Raw genomic sequence first — 23,186 nt, 5'->3', positions numbered from 1 at the left:
CCAGAAAGCAGAGGAAATCCAGAAGGCATGGTCTGGAATGGGGTATGCAGCTGGGACTCATTCTCCTACAAAAACCATGAGAGCCCAAATCCTGGGCCCAGACCAGCATCCTTCTGAAGAGGTGGGAGACCAGGATCCCCAGTCTCTGCTAAGAAAGGGTGGTAACCTCCATGGCAGCTGGGATTGGAGTGAGCCAGCCTCCTCCCTCATGAGCCCCTTACTTCTGGCTCTTCTGAGCTATGGCATTGTCCCTTTGGGTATCCTGCATGCCTTCCCCTGTCTGCCCATTCACAAGTAATTACTGGACATCTGCCTGGGGCCAGGCTCTGGGCCAGAAAAGATGCAGAAGTCACAACCGTGCTGCAAAGAAACATGAAGCTGGGTAAGGGGATAGCGTGGCAGCAGGTTGGGGCAAGCGGGCTAGGAGAGTGTATTTGTTAGTCACAGCTGTGTAATAAGCGGTCCCAAAACTTAGTAGCTTAAAACAACAGACATTTATTGTCTCCCTCTTTTTTTGAGAGAGAGAGAGAGAGAGGGTATGCTTGAGTGGGGTGGGAGGGAGTGTGGAGAGGGAGAGGGAGAGAATCTCAAGCAGGCTCCATACCCAGCGCAGAGCCCAACATGGTGCTTCATCTCACGACCCTGAGATCATGACCTGAGCCAAAATCAAAAGTCAGCCGCTTAACCGACTGAGGCCCCCAGGCGCCCGCATGGTCTTTTTCTGTGGGTTGGGTCCCACAGCCTGGAAGGGTCGTCTGGCTCAAGTTCTCCTCACAGACCAGGTCAAGGGGGTGGGCAAGGCTCTGGTGTCATCTCTGCCTGACGGGGGTAGGATCCACTTCCAAGCTCACTCACATGGTTGTTGGCAGGGTTCGGTTTCTTGTGGGCTACTGGACCGAGAGTCTCAGTTCCTCTCTGGCTGTTGGCTGGGGGTATCCTTAGTTCCTTGCCACGTGGGCCTCTCCATAGACAGCTCACAACATGGAAGCTGGCTTCTCTCAGAGCAAGCCAGGGAGGGAGAGAGAAAGAAGACAGCAGGAGAGAAGTCACAGTCCTTTTGTAGCCCAACGTGAAAAAGCAACACCCATTGTTTTTGCTGTGTTCTACTGGTTAGAAGCAAGTCTCTGAGTCTCGCCCACCAAGAAGAGGGGATTACACAAGGGTAGGGCAGAAGCATGGAACCTTGAGGGCCATCTCTGAAGCTGTCTTCCACGGAGGGCTTCTTCAAATGGACTGAGGGAACAAGCCAAGCAAGATGCTGAGGGAAGGACATCCTGGCTGAGGGAACAGCATGGGCAAAGGCCCTGAGGTGGCAACAAGCTGAGAGTTCTGTAGGAACAGAGGCAATTTCGTGTGGCTGGAGCGTCAGAAAGGATGGAGTGGCAGGAATGAGGTCGCGGAGGTGGGCAGGGACCAGATCACTCAGGGCCACGGTGAGGGTCGTGACAGATAGCCAGCAGAGAGTTTGCACAAAGGAGTGACATAACGTGACTTACATTTTTAAAGAATTCCCCTCCTTGCTGTTTGTAGAATAGTGCAGAAACAGAAACCCAGTTCAGGGGCATTTGGAATTACCCACGTGAGATGATAATAACCCTGGGACTAACCCAGGGCTTGGACCAAGATGGTCGCCATGGAGGTAGCCAGAAGTGGGTGGGCTGGATCGGACGGATGGGCACGGATGGATGGGTATGGATGTGTTGTGAAGAGTTCATAGGACTTCCTGACCAATTAGATGTGGGTTTGAGAGAATGAGAAGAACCCAGGGCTCTTAGCTTTCTGGCCTGAGGAACCCGGTGAAGGAGACGGGAGGCATCTGGGGCAGAGCAGTACCACCTGCGGGTGCGGTCAGGTTGGCGGGAAGGCTGGGTGTTATGAAGTGTGTGATGGGGTCTGGGGCTCAGGGAGGCTTCACTGACAAAGAGCTGTTGACATGGAATCCTGAACATTCGAGGGGAGTTCCAGACCAAGGGAATAGTGGGGAAGCCCAGGCGCTGAGCCGCCTGAGGGGCCCAAGAAAGGGTCGTGTGGCCGAGCAGAGCGGGCGAGAGTCACAGCAGTGGGAGACGCTGTCGCGGAGGCTGGCTGCGGCCAGATCACCCAGGGTCACAGGAGGGCTTGGCATTTTGCCCCTGAAAGCAGCAGGAGCCCCAGAGGGGCTGTGTGGGGGCCCGTGAAGATCACAGGCTGCTCTAGCGAGATAGTCTGGCCATCAGAGTGGAGATGTGTTGTGAAGGGGTGAGAGCAGGGCCAGTCCAATTTTAAGGGCCCCCTTTAGGAAAAAGAATACAAAACCTGTATTAAAGTGAATAGTGATAGAATGATAAAGAAAAGCATAACAAATTGCTGGAGGCCTAGAGACTTGGGTTCCTTCTTCTGACATCTCCCTGGGCAGTGTGCCAGGAGCACTTAATGGAAAATTCTTCCTGAGTGTGATCTGGCTGCCTCCCCTCCCAGAACATTCTGTAACTCCCAGCAACCCTCACAGGGGCCCCTACAAGTAAGAGGCCTACACAGTCACCATAAACCCACCTTGGCTAAGAGAGAAGTAGGGAGGCCAGCTGGGGGTAAGGAAGGGTCTCAGGGACTGCGGGTGCTGAGACAGATGAAGCCAAGGGGAGGGGGCTCCGGTGGGGATGGCGCCTCAAGCTGGGGGATGGGATCAGTGAGGTGTTTGAACAGGGGCCCAGCCTTGGCAAACGGCCGAGGGCTTGGGACAGTCTCAGGGACCTCAGTGACCTGACTGACACCAGGATTTCCCCTTCTCTGTCCGAGAAGGAGCTCTGACCTTCAAGGCTGGGGGCAAGGAGCCTCTAGTCCCCTCCATGGCCCACCTCTCACCCCGGAGCCCGTGCCAGTTTGCTAAGCAATGGCAAACCGTGGGAACCAACCAGCCCAGTGTCAGCTCAGGCCCCTGGACCAGGAGGGGATTAAGACCCAGACGATGTTGTCACAGCCAGGTCTGGGAGGCTGAGCCCTGTGCGGCCCAAGTGGACACAGGCTTGGGGCCTGAGAGGAGGGGAATTTATGTGGCTCTAATGTGACCCGGTCTGCTCCCCCTTGGTTTTTAAACATTTCCCTACATACTTGGCCGGTTCAGTAAAGTTGCCTGGAGCCAGGCCACCTGTCTGAATAAAGTTCATTTACTAACCTTGTGGCCTTGAGCAAGTTACCGTCTGTGCTCAGTTTCCCCATTTGCTGAGTGCACTGAACACATGGTAGGGGCAGGGCACATAGCCCTGAGGCTGACTGTGGGCTCCAGTTCCCCAGCCCCCCACCCCAGGCCTGCCAAGGGACCGTAACTGAGTCTCAGCCATGCCCCTGAGTCAGGGGACGGGGAAGGAGGGATTCATTCAGGCAGCGGAAGCAGGAACCCATCTCAGGGGAGGAATGGAATGAAGAGCCCTCACTTCCCCCATCCTGTCCACCACACTGTTCCTGGGGTATAGAAAGAGGAGCACGTTTGCATTTCACTTTCAAAGAGCTGTGACTATGGCAACTCTCTCTACTGACAAATTACAGCCCTGTGCTATGGATTTTTCTTGCATTACCTGCCCCCAGCCTTCAGAGCAACCTGGGAGGAGTTGACCATTTTCTCTGTCTCCTGAGGAGAAGACCCAAGATACAGAGAGATCACATGACTTGCTCAAGGTCACAGAGCTAATACGTGGGAGAGCCAAGATCCAAATTCAAGTAGGTCTGACTCCAAAGCCCAGGCCCTTTAGAGCTCACTACCAATCACCACTTCAACGTGGTCTGCATAGGCAGCTATGTAAGACCTCCAACGCCAGCTTGCACACTTTGCAGAAATTACTGAGTCCCTACTATGCGCCAAGCATCATGCTGGGTGCTGGAGACCCAGAAAGGAATGAGACACAGCCTTGCTCCATATGCACAGAAAGCATATGGTACAACCCAGCAGCCTTGGGATGTATCCAGGGGATGGACATGACTCCTAAGCCTGCCTGCAGGAATCAGGACAGGCTTCTCAAAAGTGGTGACAGGGGTGCAGAGCTTGCCAGGAAGAGGAGGTGATCCAGACCCATGGGGTCTCACCAGTCTTCACCATGACTCTGCTTTAAGCAATAGAAACACAATTTTAACCTGTTGAAGACAAGGCAAGAAAAAAAGAGAATGCAGAGGTCCAGAGGGAAGACTTCAGGCATGGCTGAATCCAGCAGCCTAAGTGATGAGATCAGCTATCTCTCCTCCTTTATCATCTTTGCTCCCCTGTCCTCTGTGTTGGTCCAAGTGCTCGTAGCTTGCATTCTGGCAGCCTGGAGAAATGCTGCCTCTTTTTAAGTAGTTCCAGCCAGGCACTGACAGTGGGGGTGGGTTTCCTCAAACCGAAATCGATTGCTGTGACCAGAGTCCGGGGAAGTGAGGCTGGCTGAAAGGAGCCATGATGTCCGTTGGATTCTCCAGTGGAACCAAGTCTCTGCCTTACCTTCAGGACTTCGTTCATCTCGCTGTCATCTCCCTAGACCTCGTCCTCTGCCTGCCAGGGAGAGCAAGGGAACTCGTCTCTGAACACCTGAGAAGCACCAGGCATATTTATCCACAATCACCCGTCAGATCCTCACGGTGAAGCCCAGGTGACAAGAGGAAACTGATTTGCCCAAGGTAAGCGACTGACAAGGGGCAGCGCTGGACTCACTCACAGATCCTGATTTTACTCCTGTCTGTGCTTGGCCCGCCACCTTCCCCGCTGCAGTGTGGGGGAGCTCCCGCTTCTCGGAACTGCTCCCCCTCCTGCCCCCGACCCTACACACAGTGGGTGCTCAGGGAGTAAGTGTTGAGCTGATCTAACTCCCAGCAGGCAGAGCAGAGGATGGAGGAAGGAGCAGGGGCAGAGGCAGGACTGGGAGGCCCAGGGAGGCTTCTGGGGCTGTTTGCCAAGTGGAACCCCCGCCCCGCCCCGGACGTACAACTTCATGCAGCTGTAAGTCCGCGCCCTGCTCCCCGCCCCACCCAAGGCTGGGGCTGCCGGCTCTGCTCTGATCTGGCCCACACGGAGCCGGTCAAGGGGAAGGGCCACTGAGCAGGCAGGTGCTTCCCTTCCTCAAGGTCTCTGGGCCAGTGGGGGCTGTGGCTCCGGGAAACTTGTCCCTGTTCCCAGGTCTAGTTGCACGGCGTATGCACTGTGTGAACAGAGGGCTCTGGAGGCCAGGCGAGGGTGACATGAGAACAGCCAGCACTACCGCTGGTGGGCACTGACCATGGGCCAGGCCCTGGGGTGCCCTCTCAGTGCCTTTGTCCCCAACAGTTCTGCAAAGGGAGGCATTCATGTTCCCAGGGGAGGGTATCTGATCCAGCTCCCCTATTTTTTTTTTTTGAAATTTTATATTTTTAAGTAATCCCTACACCCAATGTGGGGCTCGAACCCATGACCCCGAGGTCAAGCACGGCATGCTCCAGCCACTGAGCCAGCTGGGCGCCCCTCCCTTATGTTACAGGTGAGGAAACAGAGCCTCAGAGAGGGAAAGAGCTTGTCCAAGGTCATAGCCAGCACCAGAATGCCGGGAGTTAAGCCGAAATCCGAGCTCAAAGCCCATGTATTCCTTACGGCCTCCCTGGTCCTGGATGTCCTCGCCTGTTCTTCTCATGGCTGGCTCCTCATCGTCTCAGCTTAAGTGACACCGGCCCCCCAGGGAGGCCATTCCTACTCTCACTAGCACCCCTTATTCTGTGTCAGCCCCTTATTCATTCCTTCATGGCACACATTATATTACGGTCATCATCATATCGCGGTAACTATTGTGGTAATTCATGCTACGTGTTGATCTCCCCCAGCTCTCCGTAAGTTCTGCGGGGACAAGGAGGGATTGTGTCTGACATGATTCCCTTAGGCTCCTTGACTCGTTTTAGCACACAGTAGGTGCCCAACCAATGTTTGCTGGATCCAAGCCCTCTTCTGTGGGCAGCAGGCGTCATGCTCCCCGCAGACTGGGCAGCAGCAAACGTCCGCACTGCTCGGTTCTGTCCCCCAAACCTCTCTCCCACCCATTCCCTGCCACCCGGGGTCTCAGCCCTAATAAAAGATTGTTCAACTGCTTGGAAGAGAGCTGGTCCAAGGCTCACAGGACAGGGGGAGGGAGCAGGGGCTCTCTGAGCTGCAAACAAAGGGCATGTGTTCCCGTCCAGTATACTTCCTGGGTTTCCGTTACAGGAAGCTTGGCACCTGCCAAGGTGACACGGACACCACCCACTGGGGCAGCTGCGGGACCGCCTTCGCCAGGACGCTCCTCTCCACCCAGGAGCAGCCACGCAGGTGGAACAGGCGGCCAGGGGTGCTGGACAGCAGGTAAGTGGTGGCAGCTGGACCCCCACATATCCCTTCGACCTTCCCCCTTCCGCAGCCAGTCTTAGCCCCAAGCAGATGTGTGGAGGCCTGGGCCCTCGATGGAGTCCATGTGACTTTGGACGAGGCCGCAGATCAACCCTTTGGTATCTCATTGTCCCATCTGCGGGTGCAGTGAGGCGGCTCAGGGGACATCGTGAAGGTGAGGGAGGGCAGCTCCATGTTTATCTGTTTTAAATAAGCTTCTGGGTCACAAAGCACTTGAAAAGGGGGTTCTAGGGCCCAGAGTATCTGCAAACCCCTGGATCGCGCCTTCTCCTTAAATTCCTTCCCACCCCTGGCAGTCAGCAGCCCCCTCCTTCCTCCTGGGAGAAGCTCCGGGGCTGGGGGCGGGGCAGTCCCCTCCAGGCAGCACTGCCGGCTGGGGATGAGCCTGGTCAAGGGCCCCAGCAGCCTGGAGTCTGAGTCTGCTCAGCCACGGGTGCTCTACAAGCCTCAGCTCCCACATCCCTGTGGGTGGCAGGTACGGGGGGGGGGGGGGTCGGGAACAGGAGCCGCAGAGCAGTGTGTGCACCCAGGGGGCACCCGCTGGTCTGGGTTTGAATCCGGCTCCACCCCTTGCCCCTCGTGTGGCCTTGCACCTCTCTGGGCCTCAGTTTCCTCAACTGTGAAGCAGAAATGACCAGCCCTGCCATACGGGGCTGTCCCGGAGATTCGGTAGAGAGGTCTGTAGGTCAGGCACCTGCCACAGGAGCCTCTACCCTGGGGGCTACTGTTATCATGTTGTTTGTGGAGTGGCGAGAGGCTCACAAGTGGGTGAAGAATTGAGAGAGGCTGGGATGAGAAGGAGGAGGAGGAGTGGGGGAATGCTACAGGGTACCCAGCTGCCGCCCTCACGACCCCCATGAGTGGGAGCCCCTCAGGAGCAGCCCCAGAGCCATCCTGGCCAGGGTGACTGGAGCTTGGGCCCCAGGGGAGAGCTAGACCCCGCCTGGCCTCCCCACAGATGGCGCTGGGTCCAGCACTCCTCTGGCCTCAGCCACTGTGGCTTTAATCAAAAGAACAATCTGTTTGCCTCTGAATCAGACCCAGATTCCTTTTCCCAGCAATGTTCCCGAAGCCTCCAGGGACTCAGGCGGCCCATCCCTGCTCGGCTCAGTCTCCTGTCCCAGGGCCCAGGCTCTGCTTCCTCCTCCCCCTCTACCCTGGCTTGGGTCCGGGGAGTGCAGGAGGCGGGAGGGAGTCGGAGACTGGAACCAGGGTGGCAAACCAGGTGACCTGACTGTCTGCTGGGCCCTTCGGACAAGGCTTCCTGGAGGGGCCTGTGCCCTCCGCAGCCCCCCCCCCCAGACACTGGGACCCCACCGCAGAGGGTTTAAGGGTCCACACAGGCAGTGATGGCCGCTCAGAAAGGAAAACTGAGATGACCTACTCCGCTGAGCATCTGAGACCTCCCCCCCGGGGTCACCCCCTATGAAAGTCCCAAGCCCAGCATGTGTTGACTTCTGACGGCCAGCGCCCTTCTCACTGTCAATACCACCTTTTATCCTCAGACTGACCCCCAGCGGTAAGCAGCCTTTACCCCCATTTTACAGATAAGACACTGAGACTCCAGGAGGCAGAGTGACTGCCCAGGGTCACTGGGTTAGTGAACGGCCATGGAACCCAGGTCCACCTGACTCCTAGGACGCTGGCAGATCTCAGGCCAAACTCAGGTGTAAGGGGGCCGCCCCCCAACACACACCCAACAGGGCAGGTGGGGCCACCAACCCAGGTGACCCAGGGAAGGAGGAGAGGAAGCACCAGGCAGGGCGCACAAAGGCCTCGGGGGTGGGCAGCGGGGGAGGCCTCCCACCCCAGGCCCAGGCCCAGAGGAAGGGAGGAGTGGTCGAGGGAACAAAGGGCGGGCGGCGGGGGCGGCGCGGGGCGCGGCCGGGCAGGTGGGGGGGCAGGTAGGGGCCGCTTCCGCCGGCGGGAATCCCGGGCCCCCTCCCCCTAAGCTTCACCTTTTATGGTAAGGCGGCCGGGGCGGCGGGGCGGAGGGAGCCGAGGGGGCGGGGAGGGCGGAGGGGGCGGGAGGCGCCGCGCCGCTCCCGGCTCTGCTCGCTCGGGCGTCGGACCGGAGCCGGTGGGGGCGCGGGCGACGCAGGTAAGCGGGGTGCTGGGCGCGGGGCTGGGGGGGGGCAGGGGGCGGCCGTCCTTCCGCCCCTGCCCCGGCCGCACACAGGTGACAGCAAGGGCAGCCCCGGGCCGGAGCCCACCCCGCCCCCTCGGCCGGGACCCCAGCCCCCGGCTCTCCTGCAGGGGGCCCGCGGGGGGCGGGGGTGCCGCCTAGGCTCCTGGCCCCAGGTCTCTGTCCCCGGAGCGGGGGGAGGGCTGGTGTCCCTGCCCCGGAGCGGGGCGCCGGGGGAAGAGGTGGGCAGGGCGGAAGCTCCCGCACAAAGAGGACAGCGTCCCGCACATGGATCGAATTAAAGTCCCCGGCGGCGCCCCACAGTGACCCGGCCAGCCGCCCGGCTGGGCTGCTTGCGGGAGGGCGCCGGGTTTCCGGAGCTCCGGGGAGCTCCGGGCCCCTTCACCCAGCCCGGGTCAGGCGAGGGGAAGGGGGGGGCCCAGGGCCGCCCCTCTCTGGGCCTCAAATCCCCGTCGGGGGCTGGGAAGGGGTGTGCCGTGGGGCATCTTGGCGTGGATCCTCCCCCAGCCCTGCTCTGGGTACCCCGGGAAGCGCCCGGGCAGCGCCCAGATTCCTGCTCTTGATGACGGAAGCCAAGTCGGGTCCTCCCAGGCCCCCCAAACCAGCTGGGCCCCTGGGGGCTCCTCCCCATCAGGGGCTGGATAACCAGCTGGCCTTCTCTTTGCACCCACCAAGTACCAAGATCTGGAGCTCTCTCTTCTTGTATTCTCTCAGCCAACCGCCTTTCAGGACAGACTTTTTAATTCTCACTTTAGGAAAAAACAGGCCCAGAGAGGGTCAGTAACCTGCTCCTGGTCACCCAGCAGGAAAGAGGTGGGGCCGGGCATGAATCCAGCTCTCTGTGCTTCCTTGGCTTCCCTGAGGTGGGGCAGAGGAAAAGGGCACCCCTACCCAAGGCTGCAGGGGGTGGGCACAGTCTCATTCCCACCTCCGGCAAAGTGTCATTCTGAACCAAGCAGAGATTGCTTTGTCCAAGTGTCAAAGAACAAAGATTACAGGTGGTTCCAGAAGTTTTTGGAGGGTGTTAGGAGGAGTAAGGAAGGAAGGGAAAGAGGGGGGTACTACCAGGAGGCCCGCCAGCCTGTCCCCTGCCCTGGGCTGCAGCCTAAAGCCGGGCTGGGTGGGTGGCTGCCTGGATCTCAGCCTCCTTCCTTCCTCTTGACAGGAAATGACTTTCTTTCCCTTTGTTCCCACTTTCTCCGCTTACCCAACTGGATCTCAGATTCCCCCTCTACGGGAGGAAGGATGGGGGCGGAGGGTCCCCTGGGTGCGGCTGGCCAGTAGCCCCACAGGGACGTTTCTCACACATACCCTGGTCTGGGGTGACCTGGGGGCAGTGGGAGCTGAGGGAGGCCAAGGCTCCCTCTCCTAGCAGCCTGGGGCCTGACTGACAGGCTTTGAAAATCCCCAGCGGGGGGCCCCTTCCCCTGGGGCCAGAAGTCCCTGCGGGAACCACAGGGAGGGATGGTGGGGGGTGGAGCTGCCCAGCTGTGCACATCTGGCCTCAGAGCTAGGACGTTTGCCTTGGGTGTTTTCCGAGAAACCCACAGATCTGACTTCCCGGAGGGGTGGGCTGGGGTGGAGTGGGGGTCAGAGCAGGGTCGAAGGGGGGCGGAGGAGGCATCCACAGCAGTCTCTGGGGATGAGCCCAGAATGCACTGACCACAAGAAAATCTATCCCGATCGGGCCATTCTGGGGGGGTGAGAACAGGCCTGAGGATTTGGAGGTCCCGTACCATCCAGGGAGGGAAACGTGTGTCGTCTCAGGTCCAAGGACACCCCCCACCCCCGCACCCCCCGCACCCCCTGCACCAGGACTCAGGTCAAAATGGTGCTCAGTTAGAATTCTGAGTCTGCTAAGTCTGCTAAGGTCACCTGGAAAAGTCACTTACCCTCTCGGGGCCTCACTTGGAGCCACCTGTAAAGTGGGGGCATAAGGGGCTGTGTCGCAAACGAGGTGCGTTTTGGGGCTCAGAGAGCACATGACACGGTGCCGGGCACACAGCCCACACTTGGTCACTAAGTGCCATTGCTGTCGTTTCTTGCACGGGCATCTGAGAAAACTGCTTACAAAATTAGGCTCTTAAACTTGTAACCAAATCCAAAGCCCGGAAGTGTCAAAGCATATGGTGCTGCATGACCCGTGGCTGTGGCCGCCAGTGTCAGGAAGCATATGTACCGCCAGACATCGCGTAGAGAGCAAGAAACAGCAGGAAAGCACTTTGAAAGGACTTTTCAAGCTTCATAGGTTGTTTCCTGTTCAGAGCAGGTATTTCGTTAATCAGACTGACCTATACGTTTTAACCAAACATATAAACCAATGTGAGAGGGATTGAGGCACATTGGTTGTGTTCGTTACTGTTATTCCCTTAGTCACCATGAGAGTCCGAAGTGGCCTCTCAGTGGACTTTGAGATACAGAGGGGGCCCTATGAGTGGCCGCTAGGGCTCCAGGTCTGCCATTGGGTCCCTCAGGACCCTCAGCCCCTACCCACCCAGCCCCATTTCTTGAGATTCACTCACTGGGTCCCTATTTATTCTTCTCCCCGCATACCTGTGGGCTGGCCTTTGGAGCCAGAGCGGGGTGGCTTAGCTGGAGAGTGAGTTAGAAAGGGGGGAGACCCAGCTTAGACCCAGCTCAAAGTGGGCATAAGCCCTTAGAGCCCAGTGAGGACCCCCGGCTGAATGTGGTCGACTTGCCCTCCCCCCGCCTGAGCGCCCCCCCCTCCCCGCTCAGCCTTGGCCTTGGAGGCTACTCTTTGCAGGCACCACCTGGGGGATGGAAAATGGGCTCCTTGACATCAGGAATGCTGCCCTGCTCCCAGATCCGTGCCCGGATGCCGACACGGCTTGGGTCACAGAGATTACGAGCACCGCTGAAGTCACGTGTAGTCACTTGGGGAGGTAGGGGCAGACGTGGTGACAGGGAGCCAACATGTCCTGTGATGGGCTGTCATCACCCTGTGGAAGCAGACAGCTGCCTCCGGGAGGGGGTCAGGAATCAGGGGAGGCTTCGTGGAAAAGCTGGGCCTCTAAGAAAAAACTGACATTCGCCCTGTGGGGGGTAGGGGTGGAAACACTCCAAGGCGGGTAAGAGAAAAAGCTGAGAAAGGGTGAACGGTCCACGGTGGTCAAAAAAAGAAGTTGAGGGCCGCCTGGCTGGCTGAGTCAGAAGAGCCTGCAACTCTTGATCTCAGGGCTGTGGGTTCAAGCCCCATGTTGGGTGTAGAGATTATTTCAAAATAAAATCTTTTTTGTTCCTTATTTGTTTAGAGAGTGAGGGAAAGAGCTTGGGGAAGGGGGAGAGGGGGAGAGAGAGAGAGAGAATCTTAAGCAGGCTCCATGCCTAGCACAGAACCCAACTCAAGGCTTGATCTCATGACCCTGAGATCATGACCTGAGCCGAGATCAAGAGTCAGACGATGAACTGACTGAGCCACCTGGTGCCCCTAAAAATAAAATCTTTTAAAAGAAGGAAAAATAATAAGTTGAAGCCAGAGGAATTTGGACTTCATTTTGAAGGTAGTAGGGAGCCATGGAAGGTTTTTGAGTAGAGGAGAGACAAATTTATGCTCTAGAAAGATCACTCCAGGGACAGGGCAGGATTGGAGATCACAGGGGCTCCCACCCCTACCTCACCCCGGTGCCTGAACCAGAGCCTGGTTTTGGAGATGGGACAGAGTGAGAGATTCTGACAATAGAATCAAGACTTGATTGGATATGGAGGCTGATACAGAGAAAAGGATGCCGGCGGTGGGCTGGGCTGGGAGAGGGTGGCAGAGCCAAGTGGTCAAGATCATGGCCGCTGGATTCAAATCTCGTCTCTGCTGCTGTGTGACCTTGAACAAGTGATTTCACCTCTCTGAGCCTTGGTTTCCCCATCTGTCAGGATAGTCATAGCGCCTCTCCCCCAGCGGCCAGGAGGACTCAGGAGCCAGTGGGCAGAAAGTGCTTAGGACAGTGGGTGCAGAGAGAGATTGTTCTGTCCCCTCTGCCTCCTGGAACCCAACCCTAAGGCTCTGACGGGTCACGCTGTTTCCCTCCCACAGCACAGCCAGTTTGGACCCCCCGGGGACTTCGGCCTTCCCAGGAGAAGTGGATCCCAGGTGAGGGAGGGACCTGGGGTGTGGCCCCGCGGCAGGCCGGGCCCTGGGCTGGGACCAGCAGTCAGCTGCCCTGGGGGGTGGGGACCTGGAGGAGCGGCTCCTTCCTCACACTTCTCAGATGAGCAAAATTAATCATTTGTGAGGTGAGCGGGGCAGGGCTGCCCTTTGCTTCCCCAGGTGTGCAGGTTGGGGGGAGGGCCGGTGGGACTGCTGGGTCACCTCCGTGTGGCCGAGTCACCTGGTGGACACCTGCCCTCCCCCGCAGGACATCCCTAGCCCCTTCTTTGTGTCCGCTGGGACCAGGCGGGGCACAGTGGGGTGGCCCCTCCTGTCGTGTTAGCAGGAGGGAGGCTCGGTGCCCTGGGGATGTCTGTCTGTCTAGAGCATGTCCCTGTGTCCTGAGCCCTGCCCCAGCTGGAGCCCCACTCTGTCCCCAGCCCCACCAGGAACCGAGACAATGGCCTCGAAGCCCGAGAAGAGGGTCGCCTCGTCTGTCTTTATTACGCTGGCCCCCCCGCGGCGAAACCTGGCTGTGGCCGAAGAGGTGAAGCCGGCAGCTTGTGAGGCCCGGCCTGGCCGCCCCCGGGAGGCCCCTGCCACCGTGAAGGCGCCCGGGGCTGGCTCGGCGGGGAGACCCAGCCTTTGGACACCCCCTGCCCGGGCGGCAGCCGCTGTGCCGGCTGTGCCACCCCAGCTCGCCAATGGCGGTAAGAAGCGGGGCACCGGGCACGAGGCTGGCTCAGAGGCAGCACGGAGGTGGGGAGGAAGGGACAGGCTCCGAGCGCATTCATGCGTCCGTTCCTTCATGAGCACCTGCTATGTGCCAGGCAGACTCAAGCCCACCTGCCTGGGTTTGAATCCTGGCTCTTCCGCTTGGCTGTGTGATGTTGGCAAGCACGCGCCCTCTCTGTTCCTCTGTTTCCTAATCTATAAAACAGGCGTCATGATAGTACCTTCCTCAGTGGATTAGTGGAATTAGTACATATGTTTGGGCCAGCGCCTGTCACGTGGAAGGTGTTAAATGTGTCACCTGCTGCTACTCTTCTGGGCCAGAGGCTGGGGACATGAAAAGAAAGACAAGGCTTTCAGCTTGCATGAAACTGAAATCTTAGTGGGGGAAACAGATGGCAAAAATATATAATGTTGGGGAGACACAAGTGCTGGACAGGAGCAAAGCACGGCGAAGTGGTGGGAGGTATAACTTTTTTTTTTTTTAAGATTTTATTTATTTATATGAGAGAGAGAGCATGAGCAGGGGGAGGGGTAGAGGGAGAAGCAGACTCCCTCGCTGAGCAGGGAGCCCCAGGAGGTACCACTTTTTGTGGAGCAGTCAGGATGGATTCCCCAAAGAGGTGCCATTTCACCTCAGCTAAGACCTGAATGACAGGATAGAGCTGGCCAGTGGGAAAAGCAAGTGCAAAGGCCCTGAGGCAGGAATGAATGGGGCACGCTGGCATGTTGAAGGATCTCAAAGGTGGTTTTATTCTTTCTCGAGCTCTGCCATTCACTGGCTCTGTGGTCTTAGGCAAGATGTTTGTTTGCTTGGTTTCCTCCTCTGGAAAGTGGAAATTTGGTCATGTATGTGATGCATCCATCACAGAATGGACATACTTCACACATGGCTCTTCCTTTACCTTGTGCTTGGCTCTGCTGCCGTGGTGACAGTGAGCTTTGGAGACCCCTCTCCATGGCGTCTTAGCTGTTGGTTGGGTAGAAACAAGGAAGGAGGACAACCCAGGGGCCTGGGGCAGGGGGATGGCTCGCCTTACAGGACACCAGGTGGAATAAGGAGGCCCAGAGACATCAAGGATGAGCCCCCTGAGGTCCCCCCGGGTGCAGAGTCAGGTGTCCTGCTGTCCCCGAGCAGGGTTAGGGCAGCCCTGTGCATCCATCACCACAGAAACCACCTGAAGACCAATAGGAACTGCCAATTCCGAGGGGCCAGGAGAGGGCAGGAGAAGGGGCCACCCGTGTACACGCGTGGGAGTGCATGGACATGCATGTAACATGCCTCTTCATACGCCACGACCTTGTAAACAGATCTGTCCTTTCTAACCACACATCCCAAGAACACGGCCTCCTCCCGGTGCTTCCATGTAGAACCAGGACCACGATGAGCGGAATTCACACAGCAGGACGTGTGATCCGGTGGAAAAAAATGACGACCCTTCTGGGTAGGAGAGGGAGTCCAGGATATATGGTGTAGATGCCCCAGTGCCAGCATTTCCAGGACGTTCTCATGGGCTGTTGGAGTTACAGTCAGAAGATCCCGGGAGTGTGGTAACAGAAGCGGCCTTCTCTGGGAGGGGGCGCCCCGCCGTGCTGGTCAGCTGGTCCTCCGTTTTGTGGCCGATTTGGCACAGGGGCAGAGCCCAGGGCATCTTGGGGTTCAGCCTGGCTTGAGTGAGACAAGTTCTAGGTGAGCAGCGTGGTCATGAGTCTGGTCTGACCTCAGAGCACAGAGCACGCCCCGGGGCCCTGCCACTTGCTTCGAGCCATCTCTGGGGCAGGCTGGCCTCTGACACCCCAGCTAGTGCTCGTCCCCGTGGGAGTCCACACACGTGTATTTGGCCCTTTCATCCTGACAGAGGTCCCCGCTCCCCCCCAGATGCTCACGTGCCCTGACTGCGGCCTCACCAACTCGCATTCAGAAGTCAGTTTTTCTCTTGGCTTCTCTTTAAAAGTCTGCTCTTCCTCCTGCTCCTGGCCACGTGACCCTGGTCCAGCTCGGGCCCCTCTGCACGGCGGCCTGCGGGCCTCCAGCCCCGGCTGTCTTGAATGCCTGTCCTGGCCAGGACCGAAGAAGGCAGGGTCCTGGGAGAGGCCTGAGCGCTCCTGCTGCCTCTCTGTGATCCGGTTCCTGACTCACTTCAGCTCTGCGGGAGCAAGGTTCTCACACTGGAGCAGCCTAGCATCAGCAGGGGGCTTGTTCCGACACAGCCGGCCCCACCCTGGGTGTTTCTGATTCAGCAGGTCCGCCGTGGGGCCGAAGAATTTGCATTTCTTACACATTTCCAGGTAATGCTGAGGCTCTGGTTTGCGGACCACGCTTGGGGAACTGTGGTTCTAGCCCGAAGGCCTTAAGCAACTGAAGCTCCGGGAGCGGAAGACTAGTTTTCCAAGTGTGGTCTTCGAACCAGCGGCAGCTTCACCTGGGAACTTTTCAAGAATGTAAATTCTCAGGCGCTTTCCCCCAAGTCTGCTGAGTCAGAAGCTCTGGGGGTGGGGCCCCCGTCTGCCTCTGAGCAAGCCCCCAGAGGATTCTGTGGCTTACTCACAGGTCTAGAACAATCCTCCCATCTGTACCGTCCCTCAGTCCTTGGGAGAACGGGCAGGGGGCTCATTATCTTTGTGGAATGGGTAAGAAACCGGAAGCCCAGAGAGGTGCCCCAGTGAATCCGCAGGGAATGGGACCAGAGCCTGGGGCTTCAGGGGGCAGGGCCTGGGGCACTTTCCGTCTGCTTTCCATGGGTGTCTAAGGCAGTCTGACCTTGTGAGGCCTGGCCTACCTTGTGCCCCAGAGATAGGAGGGGAGCGGAGGGCAGACTCCGACCAGGCTCCCTGCCCTTTCTCCCTGGGGCACTATTAATAGCGCTCTCCCCGTATGTGGCAGCAGCCGACTGGATTTTCAGGGCCAGCTTCTCTCCTGACCCCCAGTCACCTCCTCCAGGGGAGCTGGGGAGCTGTTCCTGGAGAGAGCAGAGCCTGGGGCTAAGGCAGGAGCTGGGCGATCCTCAGCCCCCCTCCTTCCTCTGTCCTCCCCCAAGAGGGCCTCGGATCCAGGCCCCTCCCCTTCTGTGGACCTCAGCCTTCCCAGCAGGAGTTCAGCTCTCCTGGTTAACGTCTGGCTTCCTCTCAGGTCAGGATTCCAGGGTCCTGGGATCTAGCCCCAGGGAGTCTGCTTCTCCCTCTGCCCCTCTACCGCTCGTGCTGTCTCCCACTGTGTGTCTCTCTCAAATAAATAAAATCTTAAAAAAAAAAAGAAAGGAGTTAAGCTCTCCTGCACTAACCAAGAAAATGGTGTCATGCCAGGGTGTTTTTCTTATGTATGTACGTGTGTTTGCTGTTGGGTGGTTCTTTTTTAAATTTTATTTATTATTATTTTATTTTTTCTAATGAGAGAGAGAGGGAGAACATGAGTAGGGGAAGGAGCAGAGGGAGAGAATCTTAAGCAGGCTTCACACTCAGGCTCAGCGTGCAGCCTGACTCTGGGACTCGATCCCAGGACCCTGAGATCATGACCTGAGCTGAAGGCAGACGCTTAACCGACTGAGCCCCCCAGGTGCCCCAAGTGATATTAATTTTAATAATGTATATTGTGCCATCTGATACAGTAAAATGATCATTTCAGCAGTAATTATGGAAACTATCAATGAGATATTTTACACTGTGTTTTCAGTCCTGATTCTTCCCGCACATCTCGGTGTGGACCAGCCATGTGCCAAGTGCTTATTGGCCACACGGGACTGGTGGCTGCTTTATTGGACAAAACACACACACGAATGAACCGTATGTGGTTGTTTTTCTCTAAAGTCTCTTAATGCCAGGGAAGTTTCTCCTTTCTTTTTCTCTCACATGCCATTGACTTTTTGCAAAAAGTAGGGTCAGTTTCTGTAGAATGTCCCTGATTTTTCCCCTGCTGTCTTGGGGCGCCATTCAACTCACCCCCTCTTCCAAGTTTATTGTTAGCGGAGTTAATTCTGGAGACCTGATTAGATTGGGTTTGGTTCTTGTTTATGTTTTGGGGTTTGCTTTGGTAAGAACATTTAAGGGTGTACCTGCCTGCAGTGTAACATGAGCCCGAAGCCCCCTGGTATCTGCTGGGGTTATTAACCAGTGGATTCAGGTGGTGACAGCCTGACCCCTCCTTTGGAAAGTTCTCCATCAACCTGTTGCCTGATGCTTTCAACACTTGATAGTCATTGCCTGGACCGGTTATTTAACCAGGGCGGTGGTTCCCACACTTAGGTGGCATAGTGTCACTGGGAGGGCTTCTGTGCTCTCTGTGGCTGGACCCCACCACACAAGTTCCGATTCTCCAGATCAGGGGCAGACCCAGAAGGCGCATTTCTGCGAGACTTCCGGTCACTGCTGTTGCTGAGCCAGGAGCCCCACTTTGCATAGCCTTAGCGGTTGAGTTCGCTTGTATTTCAACAAGGACCTTCTAGCAAGGATTTGGGGCCCTCGAGCGTCCCGGTAGGGGAGGGCTGTTATGGGGGGTTCTGACACCTTCTGTTTTCTGAGCCCATGCCACGTGCCATCTCCTGTACCAAGCCCTTCCTGTCCGCACGACAGCCCAGAAAGACTGATGCCCATGTTTCAACTGAGCACACAGACCCAGAGAGGTGAAGTCTCTTGCCTAAGGACACACAGCAAGTCAGTGGCAGAGCCAGAGATGGACCGCAGGTCTGGGGGACCCTGGACCTGAGCTCTTAGCCCCCATGCCGCATGGCCTTCTGGGTAAGTGGACACCTTTTCTGTCCACCCGCAGAGACTCACACCAACCCTCTCTCCCCTTTTGGTTGCAGGATGTTCTCCCCCTCCTCCTACCTTGGATGGCGAGGACGCACTGCCGGATCTGGACCTCCTCCCACCTCCACCGCCCTCCCCTGATGAGGAGCCCCCTGCCTCAATGGGAACGGCGCTCATTTCAGACTTAGAGCAGCTGCACCTGCCCCCGCCTCCACCCCCACCCCAGGTACTGCCAACCCCTTGGTTCCCCCACCCCCAGTGGAGCCCCAGGGGCTCCAGGGAGGGAGGGAGGGAGAGGGGTAGGGATTTAAGCCTGGAGATTGCTCCTGCTTGAGGGCTGTCCCTCTTCGAAACTTCCAAGCCGGTAAAAGTTGGTCCTGTTTTTCAAGGTCCCTGGACGAGGGATGCCGCAGCCTTTTCCCCCTCAGGTACGCCCTTCAGCTCTGAGAAGATATTTTTAATCCTCCGCCCTTAACAGACGCCAGTGTAGAAACGGGCAGGATTCCAGGCCAGGGAAGAAGAATTCCAGGAGCTTCTTCAGAAGTAGGAGGAAGTAGCTTTGGGCCCCAGCCACTGCTGTCAACCTTCCTGCTGAGTGACACTAGGTCCCTTGCTTCTCTGTGCCTCGGTTTCCTCCTCTGCACAGTGGGGCTGATTGTGCTTGGTGCCGTCAGCGGAGGAGCAGAGCTGAGAGGGCTGTGCGGGGTCCCCACTGGCTGACACCTGTCCTGCCCTCCCCCTGTATCCCCACAGCCCCTGGCGGAGGGACCTCCGGTCCGGCCTCGGCCCATTCTCCCCAGGCCCACAGAGGAGGAGCTGCCGCCTCCCCCAGAAGAGCCTGTTGGCTTCCACGAGAGAGAGGCATCCACAGGTATGGGCTCAGGGCTGGAAACTTCTGGGGGGCCCCCAGGGGCCCTCACTGGACAAGCATGAGCTTCCACGTGGGAACTAGGAGAGCAGGGCCTGCCAGCATCTGTCCCTGCTGCTCACGGTTCAGTGATGGGCCTTATAATTATACATCAATTTTATGTTTATTGCCTTAATCTTTTTCCTTTAAACTGAAATCCATTTTTTTAACACTAGGTTTTTTTTTGTTTTTTGTTTTTTTTAGATTTTATTTATTTGGGAGAGAGGGTGGGGGAGGGGCAGAGGGAGAGGGAGAGAGAGTCTTAAGCAGACTCCTCCCTGAGTGTGAAGCCTGAGGCAGGGCTCCGTCTCATGACCCTGAGATCATGACCTTGAGCCTAAATCACCAGTCCGACGCTCCACTGACCCCGCCACCCAGGAGCCCCGAACTGAAATCCATTTAAGTATTGATCAGCCAAATGTGCTGTGATAGCAAAATACCTTGAATTTTTTCACTATTTAATTTTTTGAGCACGTAATGTTCTCGCGTAGACAAAAGAAAAAGCACGGAAAGGTGTAGAGTGAAAAGTCTCCCCTTTGCACCATCCCGGTGGCCCCCGCTTTCCTGCCAGGTGGGCAGCCCCTGTGGTTAATGTCTTGCATATCCTTTCAGAGATGTTCAATGCCTGTGCAAGTGAGTACGACCCTGTGTCTGCCCCCACCCCGGCCCGCGGTCCCACAAACTGTAGCAGACTCTCTGCTCTTCCGCGCTTTGCTTTCTTTCCTTCACACATCGAAGAGCTCGCGCCACATCCTTCTTTTGCACAGCTGCATAGCAGTCCTCATCGGGGCCCTGCCATATGCGCGTAGCCAGTCGCCCGTGGACGGGCACATAGGTGGTTTCTTGCTACAACACTGAGGCTGAGACGAATCTCCTTGCATGTAGGTCATTTTGCCCGCGTGCAGGTTTGTGGGAGAAATTTCTAGAAGAGGAAATACTGTGGTCAAAGGGCGGGTGCATTTATAACTTTGATCTTTTTGGCGCGTTGGCCTCTGGGGTCCTCCCGAGCCGCACCCCCACCAGCGGCGTCTGAGGCATGACTGCCCGCCGCCTCCCCCGCTGTGTGCTCACTATTTACTTAGCAGCTACTAAGTGCCTGCCAGGCACCGAAAGCCTTCTCTGCTCCAAAGTCATAATATACTTCTCCGGTTTCTTCCAGTCTTATGGTTTCATTTTCTCACACTTAAGATATTTGATACATTTGGAATCATCTGGGTATAAAGGTGTCACTGTGGAGCCTCCTTCAAATTTTTACGGATGGCAACCCACTCGTCCCGATGCTGTGTCCTTTGATTTCGGCTTTTTTTTTTTTTTTTTTTTAAGATTTTACTTTTAAGTAATCTCTACACTAAAGGTAGGGCTCAGACGCAACCCCGAGATCAAGAGTCGCACTGTCCGCTGTCGGAACCAGCCAGGCGTCCCTGACATAGGCTTTCAGAGGTGTTCACGTTCCTTTTCACCGCTCCTCCTAAAATGAGGCCACACTCGCACCCCCGGGGGCTGGAGGCAGAGACCCAGTGCTCTAGGCTTGTCCTGGGTGGTGCCTGGGTGCGGTAGGCCCAGGCCGGGCGGCTGACAAGCTGCGTCTCCTCCACCCCAGACGTCTGTGCCTTCTGCCACAAGACCGTGTCCCCCCGAGAGCTGGCTGTGGAAGCCATGAAGAGGCAGTACCACGCTCACTGCTTCACGTGCCGCACTTGCCGCCGCCAGCTGGCCGGGCAGACCTTCTACCAGAAGGACGGGCGGCCCCTCTGCGAACCCTGCTACCAGGTAACCCCCCTGCGGCTGGCCTCCCGGCACCAGGCACCGTGCTGGGCGCTTGGAAGGTGTCCCGTTATTTCACTGCCCACAGTTATCCTGGGAGGCAGGCCCAGCGACCCATTTCACAGATGAGGAAGTTGAGGCTCCGAGAGGGGAAGGAGCTCAGCCAAGGTGTGTGAGCTTTCTGTGGCTGCTGTAACAAATTACCACGAGTTTGGTGGCTTCACACAGCACACGTTTCCTCTCGTACAGTTTTGGAGGCCGGAAGTCCAAGTCTGCACCCCCTCCAGAGGCTCTAGGGGAGAATCTGTGTCCTTACCTTTTCCAGGTTTTTTTTTTTTAAGATTTTATTTATTATTTGTTTGTCTGAGAGAGAGAGCACAAGCAGGGGGAGCGGCAGGCAGAGGGAGAAGCAGGCTCCCCACTGAGCAGGGAGCCTGATGTGGGACTCGATCCCAGGACCTTGGGATCATGGCCTGAGCCGAAGGCAGATGCTTAACCACCTGAGCCACCCGGCCGCCTCCCTTTTCCAGCTTCTGAAGCTGCGCCCCTTGCATCCTTTGTGTCCCTTGGTTCCTTCGTCCACCTTCCAAGTCAGCAGGGAGGCATCTTGCTTCCATGTCCTACTTCCTCCTTCTGTGTCAAATCTCCCTCTGCCTCCCTCTTATGGAGACACTTGGGGTGGCACTTAGGACCCACCCAGGATCATCTCCCCATGTCAAGACACTGAACTCATGGGGCGCCTGGGTGGCACAGTCGTTGGGCGTCTGCCTTCAGCTCAGGGCCTGATCTCGGAAGTCCTGGGATCGAGCCCCACATCGCCTGCTCTGCTGGAAGCTTGCTTCTTCCTCTCCCACTCCCCCTGCTTGTGTTTCCTCTCTTGCTGTCTGTCTCTCTCTCTGTCAAATAAATAAAAAAATCTTAAAAAAAAAAAAAAAGACACTGAACTCAATCATATCTGCAGGCCCTTTTGCCACTAAAGGTAGTCACAGATCCCAGGGATGAGGACATGCATGTCTTGGGGACATGTACCCAGCCTGTCACACACGTCACACTCCAGAAGGTGGTGGAGCTGGGATTCTCCCCCAGCCCCATCTGCTTCTGGAGCCCTCCGGTGCTCTTGCCTCTCTCACCGACAGCCACAGGTTCCAGTGCCCAGTCTCGCAGGAATCTGTGTCGCCTGTGAGTTCCAGGTGCAGTCCGCGAGAGCTAGTCTGGATGCCACGATGTTAGAATTGCTCTCTGATGCCGCGTGGCATGCAGCCCATCACAGACGCGGCCCCTGGCTGTGCCCAGGCCTGGCCTTGTTCTCATGAGTTGGTAGCACCTGGCAGTTGCGTTTTTAACAAGTCTGTCTGTGATTCTGATACACACACTGCAGTTCGAAAAGTACCGATTCCAAGGGTTAGACTATTTGGAGGCCTATCTAGTAAAATCCAGACAATCTGATGACAGTCTCAAGACACCACCGCAGCCAGTGAGGCACCGTGGGAGCAGCAAGGACCCCACCCCATCCCTCTGATCCCATCAAATGACAGCGGGGCGGGGGGGGGGGGGGAGTGATAGCTTTATCCTCTGCCCTAGGCTTACAGCCAGACAGGGGTGAGGCACTGAGGGGAAGCAGGGATGAGGGTGGACTGACAGCTAGAAGCAGCAGGAGGAAGACTTGGGTCGTGTTCTAGGGAGGGAAGGGCTTCCCCAGGACAAGGAGAGAGGTTGAAATGTTGTTCTCACCAAGTGGGAGCAGATGTCTAGGCAGCAGAGACCAACATACCCACCTGTCTGGATGAAATCGGGTGAAATGAACAGGAGCACAGCCAGGAGGGGAAGAGAAAGTGGACAGGCTGGAAGGTCTAGAAGAGAACGTGGACAGGCTGGAAGGTCTTTGCTCTGCCTTAGTAGTCTCTCTCTCTCTTTCCCTCTCTCCCTCCCTGCCCGCATCCCTCCTCTTCCCCTTCCTCAGCCCCCTCAACCTCCTCATTCCAGAAGGGATTTGAGGCAGCTTATAAGAATCCACAAATACCGATACTAAACAGTGTTGTACACTTAAAAATTTGCCAAGAGTGTAGATCTCATGTTAACTGTACCACAGTGAAATTTCAGAGATAGAAAAAGAAATCAGAAGAGAGGAAAAATTAAAGTAGAAAGGGAGATGAGACCAGAGGGAGAGTTCATACCCCAAAATATATGAATAAAAGACCCCTACAGTCATTCCTGAGAGTGGGACATGGAATTTGACTCTGAGCTTCCCAGTGGCCAAATGGAAAAGGGAAGGAGTTTTGAGGTTCATTGTCTGTAAGATCAAAAGCACACCAGTTCTTCCGGGAATTCCTTTTCCTGACTTTGAGGTTTAAGAGAGATTTCTCCTATGGGCTCTAGTGGACACTGGCCTTCAGCATGTCCTAGTAACAAAAAATGCAGTAATAGCTTCTTGGCAGGATTCCTC

The 23,186-nt window shown here is 56.7% G+C and overlaps 1 protein-coding gene across 5 annotated transcripts in view; it reads left to right on the top strand.

Annotated features, from left to right (window-relative positions):
• The first annotated feature begins 6,193 nt into the window (after window positions 1–6,193).
• FBLIM1 (filamin binding LIM protein 1) overlaps window positions 6,194–23,186 on the top strand; it is a 44,237-nt gene continuing 27,244 nt past the window's right edge. For 2 of the 5 annotated variants that reach the window (XR_015722824.1, XM_045774699.2), the window contains exons 1-7: window positions 8,354–8,450; window positions 12,544–12,600; window positions 13,038–13,307; window positions 18,129–18,298; window positions 18,462–18,500; window positions 18,826–18,943; window positions 20,580–20,749. Coding sequence is in view for 4 of the 5 variants with exons in the window: in XM_045774699.2 (XP_045630655.2) it covers window positions 13,058–13,307; window positions 18,129–18,298; window positions 18,462–18,500; window positions 18,826–18,943; window positions 20,580–20,749 (747 nt within the window). In the remaining variant the exon portion in view is untranslated. Of the gene's footprint in view, window positions 6,305–8,353; window positions 8,451–12,543; window positions 12,601–13,037; window positions 13,308–18,128; window positions 18,299–18,461; window positions 18,501–18,825; window positions 18,944–20,579; window positions 20,750–23,186 lie in introns of those variants that run through there. The other 3 variants (XM_087858690.1, XM_087858691.1, XM_087858689.1) reach the window with 3 other exon arrangements.

Source organism: Ursus americanus, chromosome 33 (genome assembly GCF_024610735.1).
Source record: "Ursus americanus isolate L20-20 chromosome 33, mUrsAme1.1.p, whole genome shotgun sequence".
NCBI classification, from domain to species: Eukaryota; Metazoa; Chordata; class Mammalia; order Carnivora; family Ursidae; genus Ursus; species Ursus americanus.
This window is presented reverse-complemented; position numbering and strand designations above follow the sequence as displayed.